Source organism: Cynara cardunculus (genome assembly GCF_001531365.2).
Source record: "Cynara cardunculus var. scolymus isolate 2C chromosome LG 16, CcrdV1, whole genome shotgun sequence".
In the NCBI taxonomy this organism is placed as follows: domain Eukaryota; kingdom Viridiplantae; phylum Streptophyta; class Magnoliopsida; order Asterales; family Asteraceae; genus Cynara; species Cynara cardunculus.
In genome coordinates, this window is record NC_037543.1 from 3,215,489 (window position 1) to 3,224,226 (window position 8,738).

Consider the following 8,738-nt stretch of genomic DNA (forward strand, 5'->3'; position numbering starts at 1 on the left):
GGTGTACACTAAAGGTATTAAGGACTAAAGGTGACATTTGAGTGTTATCCTTTAGAAATGAATTTATCCTTCATTTGATGTATTGTAAGAAATTTGAATTAGTCTCTTTTTATGGATTTTGGGTGTTACACTTTCAATTGAGGGGTTCACCGGATTGTGGAGGTAAGGGTTGGGGTGCATCAAATGGTTGTACACATGGTTAAAGCGCGAACGCGTACACACACACACATATATATATATATACATATATATATATATATATATATATATATATATATACATTGAGACTTATTCTAAAAAAATAGCAAAAGAGAAAAAAATTCTTATAAAACAAAAAAATAGCTTAATAAAAACATGAAAAAACTTGAAAATTTCATTTTAAAGAATATCTTTAAAAAAGTTTTTTTTTATTAACCTGGATATCCAACCTGCTATGCGAGCCGACTAATCTCAGGATGACCACTTGCTTTGCAGGTAGCCCGGAGTCACTGCATTTGAACCTTCGTGGCCACAAGAGGACTTTTATTCCTCCTTAGATTTGAACATGAGACCTCCAGACACTTTCGATCTTTGGAGCCCAAGCTCAAACCAATCAAGAACCACCTTTTGGTTTAAATATACTGTTTAATTTGGTTAGAAAGAGGGCAAAAATGTACATATTTATGTTATAACATGTAGAAAATTTACCATGGAACAAGACTTTTAGAGTGGAGTGAAGTAATTGCATGAATCCAAGAATCAGCCAAAAACCTCTGATGAATGAGGCTTAAAGAGCCTTCATTGCAATCCCAACAAACAATTGACTTTCCTTGACCATACTATTGCCCTTCTATATATCACCATTACTATGCACACTATTTCTTGATTTCTCCCACCTCCAAACTCCATTAATGGCGTTTCTGATCATAATACTGTTCCTGCTAACGGTTCCTCCGTCATCATCAGCATTAATGCCGACAAAGCAACAGCCTGATGATCACCTTGATCTAACCAAAGGAAAATGGAAGCTTTTGAAGAGAAGCATTGGTGTTTCCGCCATGCATATGGCCCTGCTACCCAATGATCGGATCATCACCTTCGATCGTACTGATTTTGGTCCTTCAAACATCACATTTTCGTTTGAAAAATGTCCACTGGAATCAGATTGTTATGCTCATTCGGTTGAATTCTATCCTTCCAAACGTGAGGTTCGTCCTCTCACCATTTTATCCGATACCTGGTGTTCTTCCGGTGCGTTGTTACCCGACGGTGTCTTGATTCAGTCCGGTGGGAATAATGATGGCGAAAGGGTTGTTCGAACGTTTAATCCTTGTGACGATTGTGATTGGGTGGAGAATCGAAACGGTCTGGTTTCGCCGAGATGGTACGCTTCCAACCAGTTGTTGCCGGACGGAAAAGTCATCGTGGTCGGAGGTAGACGGCAGTTTACGTATGAATTCATCCCCAAAAGTTCGACTTCCGGTCGGCAATTCAAAGAATACCAACTACCATTTCTTAAAGAAACGTTAAGAACCGACCCGTTTCCCAACAATCTCTACCCGTTTCTCCATCTGAACACCGACGGAAACCTCTTCGTTTTTGCAAATGATCGTGCGATATTACTAGATTACATGCATAACAAGGTGGTACGGCGTTTTCCGGTGATTCCCGGCGGAGTATCCCGTAATTATCCAAGCACTGGTTCGTCGGTTTTGCTTCCGATGAATCTTTCCGGCACGACGAAAACCGTATCTCCGGTGGCGGAGGTTTTTATCTGCGGCGGAACTGTACCGGAGGCCATCGATAAAGCTTTAGCTGACATATTTGTAGTGGGGACGAAGTCATGTGGACGGTTGAGATTAAATGATGAAAATCCAAAATGGGAAATGACAGAGATGCCCCTGGCACGATTAATGGGGGACATGCTCTTGTTACCCACAGGTGATGTTTTGATAATAAACGGCGCAACACGTGGGGCAGCCGGATGGAACTTGGCGAGAGAACCGGTACTGAACCCGGTTCTTTATAAACCCGGTTCGAAAACATTCCACACCATGAACCCGACGACGATTCCCCGGATGTATCATTCCAGTGCTCATTTGCTCTCCGACGGCCGTGTTATCGTCGGCGGTAGCAACCCCAACTCTAACTACAATTTCTCGGCGCTTTTCCCGACGGAGCTTAGCGTCGAAGCCTTCTCGCCGCCGTATTTATTCGGCCCTAAACCGAGACCGAACATCACTGCAATCAAACCGGGGGTGAATTTGGTTCACGAACAGAGAATCGAGGTTAATTTCCGGTGGAAGAACCACGGCCGGAAACTGGAACCGGGGAAGGTTTACGTGACGATGGTGGCACCTTCGTTTACGACTCATTCTTTTTCAATGAACCAAAGGGTGTTACTGGTGGAGATGGCGGAGATACGGCAGAGATCGGCGGAGAATTATGTGGCGGTATGTTTAGCTCCGGCGACGGTTGAGGTGGCGCTACCGGGGTATTACCAGTTGTCAGTTGTATATGACGGTATTCCGAGCAGAAGTAATTGGGTACGTCTTGGTAATTAATTAAGTTTAAGGTTGTATTGTGGTTTTGATGAATTGCATGCATGGTCGTATAAATGACGTCAATGTATGGTTTTATTTTATTTTCTATTTTATTTAATATTTATTTCGGGTTAAACTCGATGTTGAATCTCGTTTTTATGTGATTTTTTATTTTGTTTTTTTGTGTGTTACATTGAAAAATAATGAAATAAAATCGACTTGGTATTTTATAATCTTTTTTGGTTTTTCTATTTTATAAAAAAACAAAAATTAACCACAAGGATGGTGCCTGATTGGTTTGAGCTTGGCTCCAAAGGTCAAAAATAATAGGAGGTCTCAGGTTTAAATCCAAAGAGAAATAAAAATCCCCTTGTGGCCATGTAAGTTCAAATGCGGAGACTCCGGGCTATCTACAAAGCAGGCGGTTGCCCTGGAATTAGTCGGCTCGCATAGCGGGTTGAATATCCAGGTTAATAAAAAAACAAAAATTAAAATCTCGGAAAACAATTGCATTCAAGTAGGGCTGATATCGAGCTCTTTGGGGTCGTTAGAGAAAACACCCGAGAGTTCATATATAGACAAACACTAACTTTTTCCAGATTTATAACAATGTTTAACATGATGTTATGAACAACAAATTCACATGCAGTGTACTAACGATAATACAAAAACCTTCATTTAATGGTTTAATCATTAAAACTTCATATAAATGTAAAGTGGTAATAATATTATTAAAGAACGGTTTTAAAAGATAACTGAAAATAAACTATATTAACACATAATGGAACCCAACACATGTTCTTGTTAAAACAACATTTTGATATTGATTGTGTGTAGATAGTGATGGCAAAAAACCGGTCCCAGGCCGGGCGGGCCGGGCGTAATCGGTTCCAATCTTTCTCATAACCGGCCCCGGTCGAACATGGTAAGACCGGTCAAGGTTCTTCACAACCGGTTATGGGTCGCCGGTCCCATCATTAAAAAATAATTTTTTTAATGATATATTTTTTTAATACATTATAAAATTTGTAATTGTGTCACTCAAATACACTTTAAAAATGCGTTTTAATATAATTAAAATTACATCGTCATACAAAAATACATTATAAAATAATTTGAAAATACATTTATTGAAAAAATTATTTGAATTTTCAGGCCAGGGCGGGCCGGGTCTATAACCGATCCATAAAATTATTTGAGGCAGCAACAAAGATAACTTTATTTATTGTTCATATAAACATGTTTGACAAAATCATACATACATAAAGAATAACAAGATTTCAGACATTATCAATATTTTTCAAAACCAAAACCGATACAAAGTATTAATTGTTAAGCGTGATTAATTTTATTTCACATAAACATATGTTGCTTAAACGAAAACCCATAGGAAGTATTAATTGTCAAAATGTGATTAATTTTATTTCAAATTAACATACGTTGGCATTAAAAAAAGAAAAACAGCAACTTAAGGTAGCGTTTGGTGCGCATACTATATTGGACTGAATAGGATATGCCAGAACTGTAAATGACAAGAGGGCAGGATTGGACTAGACATGACAAGTTGTCAGTCTGGTGTTTGGTACGACTAAGGCTGTGTATAGGGAATGTAACACCTGAAATTTCAGAAAACGATTGGTGAATGTTGGGAAAATGGCTGAGAAAACAGTCGCGAAAGGGTAAAAACCGGTTGTGAAATGGTCATGAATGGCCGAGTGGCTGACCAGGCGACCTGGCAAGGCCAAGTGACCTGGAAAGGGGCCGGGTGACCTTTTGGTGTGACTTAATTCGCCCCAAAAGTGGTTTTGCACGTGTTTGTTAGTTTTAACTCTATTTTCGGCTATTTTTTCATTTGGTCATATCTCACTCGTTTTCCACCCGATTTGGGTGATTCGTGAGGCCATGGTTTCATTTTTTGATGCTCTGCGAGTGAAGAGCAAAGAGGATTAAAGTTTCGTTGTTGATTTGTGGTTCCCAGAAGTTGAAAGGTAAGGTTCTAATTAACCATTTCTTGATTTAGGGTCTGGTTCTTTTCACTTTAACCCTCATTCTTCTCTTGGGTTTTTGTGTGTATGTTTTGGAAGTAAGGCGTTATTGAGAAGACTTTCACCATAGATATGGAAGTTTAGCTTGGGGATATAAAGTCTTCATTAATGGAAGTTAGAGATCGCATTTGGAAACTAGGTTTAATCTAATTTAGTATGGTGAATTTAAGTTGTTTTGTGAAAACTTTATACATGCCAAAAATATATATTTTGGAGTCTTAAAGTGTTTTCGTTAATATTTATCCCTCATATGGAATTATTGGATGTTAATACACTTTTGATATTTATTGATTTTATAAATCGTTTGGAAAAATACATATGGTTTGAGATGTTGGGCACATTTTGAGTGTGATTGCAAAGTTATACTGTGTTTTGGGGATTTTGCTCAACTTTTGAATTGATAACAAGGATAATTCACAACTTTTTGGGCCTAAGTTGTTTAAACTTTAGGTAATTGCATTTTATTAGTTTATACCGACTTTTATTGGATAGTCAATTGGGTTGTTGAGTTATTGGCTCGATTATGACTAGGATGAGTCTTGGGGACATTTGTCCAGTGTTATTTTCTCTAAGTTGAACTTGGGACTTGTTTATGCATTTTTGTGTTTTTATTTGAGAATTACATGTTTTGATGTGTTGGTCATTCATTTGGAGTCATGTAATTTTGATTGTAACGCATTGGATTCATAGGCATGAGTCAGCCGTGTTTGATAAGTGAGGAGTCTTGATTTTCTCACTTTGTGACCAATGCTCGATTAGGCATTATGGTTGTCATAATATTGCAGAAGTGAATTCTTATGAGTCGAACTCCTGGACCGTGAGGGTTAAATCTATTGTGTATCCAAGTAGGAAGTTTGAGGGTTTTTTTTTTATATCTTGAATGCAGTAAGTAGACACTAAAGGTTGAATGAAAACATTGAAGTTGGAATTCAACAAGAGAACAAACGGACATTAAGGGGCCGTTTACCTAAGGTAATCAAATATTGATTTATAGAAAAAAAAATCCTTTAATTGATGTTTCAACGAAAATTTTAAAATTAGTCCTTCTTTCATATTTGAGGGTGTTACAGATAAGGATTAGATAAGTTGTCTCTAAAAATTGTATGATGATTTTATATATCATAAAATAATTATAAATGACACAAATCAAGTAAATATTTAAATACCTTAATTTGTAAACAATTTAAGACAATTTTCATACACATAAATACATACATATATAATAGTATCAAATTTAAATGAAAAATTTGATATAATTGATGGTAGTTCGTAAAAACCTGGTTCGTACAAAATAAACTTTATGTTTTTACTCGGTTTGGAAGATTTTTATGAACTGGTGGACAACAGTGATTGTGGAGGATGTGAAGATGTTGGAAGGTGGTGGTGGTGGTGACCGACAATGGTGGAGAAGGTAGTTGTAGCTGACATGTTCAAGGTAGAGGTGGTAGTGAGTGGTGGTTATGGTGGAGGTGACCGACAGTGTCTGCTCGTGACTGCTAGTGGTGGGGGTAAAACGATGGGACGACGGTGACGATGAATTTTGGGCTTCTAATACCTTATAATTTAGTCATTGATTACGTTATTAAAATATTCTATAATTATAATATTCTTTTCTTTTTTATTTTATTTTCTATTTTAAAAAAAATAATATACAAAATCTTTTAACAAATTCTTAAATCTCTCTTATTTTTAAAATCTATTGGAAATGCTCTTACTGTAGTATAGCTATAGCATACATCTTAGGGGTTGTTTGTTTACCTCTTAATAGTTTTATTAAGAGACAATATCTAAATTATTAAAAAGTGAATCATGTTTGGCAAAAAAAAACTCTCTTAATGGTTCTAAAACCCTCTGAATGATTTTGTATCATGCACCTCCCTTAACCATTCAACTTCTTAATTTCATTGTAAATAATTACCGAACAATCATTTTGCAATATATCATGAGAGTCTCTTAATCATTCTGACCACTTAGTCATTCAGCAACAACCAAACAGCCCCTTAGAAAAACAAATAAAGCCCATACTTAATTGGGCTCTATGGTTTTGGTTTAGAAGCCCAATATTTATTATATTGACAAATTTGAAAATTGAATTATATTGGGTTTTGGATTTGACCCGTTTAAATAAATTTGTATTTACCTAAAAAGCATTTTGAATGTTATAATATAATGAATTATATGCTTACTATAATAGTTTAAAACAACAAAAAGATATAACAAGTTTGAATGATTGCTTATGAGCCGTAAAAAAGATATCCAGCCTTTGTGGCCACGGAGGTTTAAATACAGTGACTTCGGGCTATCTGCAAAGCAGGTGGTCGCCATGAGATTAGTAACTAAAATCGTACCGATCTAATCTAATGATCATCTAATTAGTAACTATATATGATTATTAACATCTTAAGATATTGTTTTTCAGTTGATATTTATATGTATGTTTTCTTTTAATAAATTAAGAAAATATATAGATTCTTAGTTAAAAATTTGATCTAATGGATAACCAATAACAATATCCAATAGGTGAAACTAATCTGACCCAATCATTATCGAATTTGATTGGATCGGATGTCCAATATTAATTGGATTAGATCGGGTGACAAAATACAACATCTAACGAATGATTGAATCAAATTAGATTCACAGAATTCCAATGGATGTCGACAGATGTACGTCCTTACTTTTAATTGATTTAATATTTCCTCCATCCCAATATAAATATTCACAAGAAAAAAGAACGCAGTTGCATAAATGTTTAATTTCTACATTTTTTTAATGAACTAAAGTACAACTTTACCATTAATAATAGTTATAAACATTTTTTAATTTCATAATTAAGAGTAAAATAAAAAAAAATTATTTTTTAAAAATGTAAATTTATTTATAACCAACAAAAATAAAAACAAAGACACTAAGTAACTTTTTAAAATATTTATAGTAATTTTTTAGAATATTAATAATTTCCCTCCACTCTCTTTTCATATCATGAAGTTCAAATGTCCAAAACAATGATTTTGAAGCTACAAATATTCGATATTTACGAATATAATTATGCAACTCGAAATTTAATTATAAAATTTTAAAATATGGGATCGATTTAGATAAGAAAGCTATATATCTTAATATGATAAAAAGTGTGTTTTTATATTGGTGTCTTTGAAGACAAGTTCTGTGTAGGGTATGTTGGGGTTGCCAGTAATCAACTTTTTACTCAGATATCTATGATATTTCCTTAACATTCTCATGATATTTAGTCTTTATATGTAAATCTTGCAATTTAAAATGTAACAAATAAAAATAAGTTTTATGGATAATTCATGGGGATCAAGTGGAAAACTGTTATTAAGTTTATAACTTTAATATCTGATATAGATGTTAAAATTGATTTGATATAAATATACACTCATTAAATTAAGAAAATATAAATAAGATTTTATAGTCAAATAAGTAAAATATGACACTTAAAAAAGGGGTAAATAAATATTTGTGAAAATGAAGGAAAATTTATGATAAATGAGTGAAAAAAAATTCATTGGGCTAAAAATGAAATAAGAGAAAGTGTAAGCACTACTAAAAAATCGGGTTTTTCCGACGGCAAAATCCGTCGGAAATCCGTCGGAAAAACAACTTTCCGACGGATTTTGCCGTCGGAAAAACCCCCGCCGCTAAATGCCTTTTCCGACGGAATTTCCGACRGATTTGTATTTTCCGACGGATATTTCCKTCGGAAATCCGTCGGAAAATTTTATAATATGTTAGTAATTTCCCGTCTTAATTAAAACTAATATAAAACGAGATTATATTTTTCCGACGGATTTCCAACGGATATTGCCGTCGGAAAACTTTTTCTAATTTAAAATATGAAAATATTTTTTTTATTTGTAATATTAGAGAAATATTTACCGACGGATTTCCGACGGATTTTGCCGTCGGAAACTTTTTTCTAATTTAAAATATGAAAAAATATTTTTTTTTCCGACGGATTTCCGACGGAAACTGCCGTCGGAAAACTTTTTCTAATATCCAATATGAAAATATTTTTTTTATTTGTAATATTCGGAAAATATTTACCGACGGATTTTCCGTCGGAAATCCGTCGGCAAATCCGCCAGAAATTCTTTAAATGTAGCTTATATCTAATTATTTACCGACGGATTTTCCACCAGAAATCCGT

General features: G+C 34.6%; 1 protein-coding gene across 1 annotated transcript; it reads left to right on the forward strand.

Moving 5' to 3' along the window:
* The first annotated feature begins 890 nt into the window (after window positions 1-890).
* Window positions 891-2,589, forward strand: LOC112528946 (aldehyde oxidase GLOX-like). Its single transcript, XM_025140000.1, has one exon. It carries the CDS (start codon window positions 891-893, stop codon window positions 2,541-2,543), a length of 1,653 nt encoding a protein of 550 aa, XP_024995768.1. The 3' UTR covers window positions 2,544-2,589.
* The last annotated feature ends 6,149 nt before the right edge of the window (window positions 2,590-8,738 follow it).

Bases quoted from the DNA above. Each gene is read 5' to 3' on its own strand.
- LOC112528946 (XM_025140000.1), top strand. From the start codon at position 891: ATGGCGTTTCTGATCATAATACTGTTCCTGCTAACGGTTCCTCCGTCA.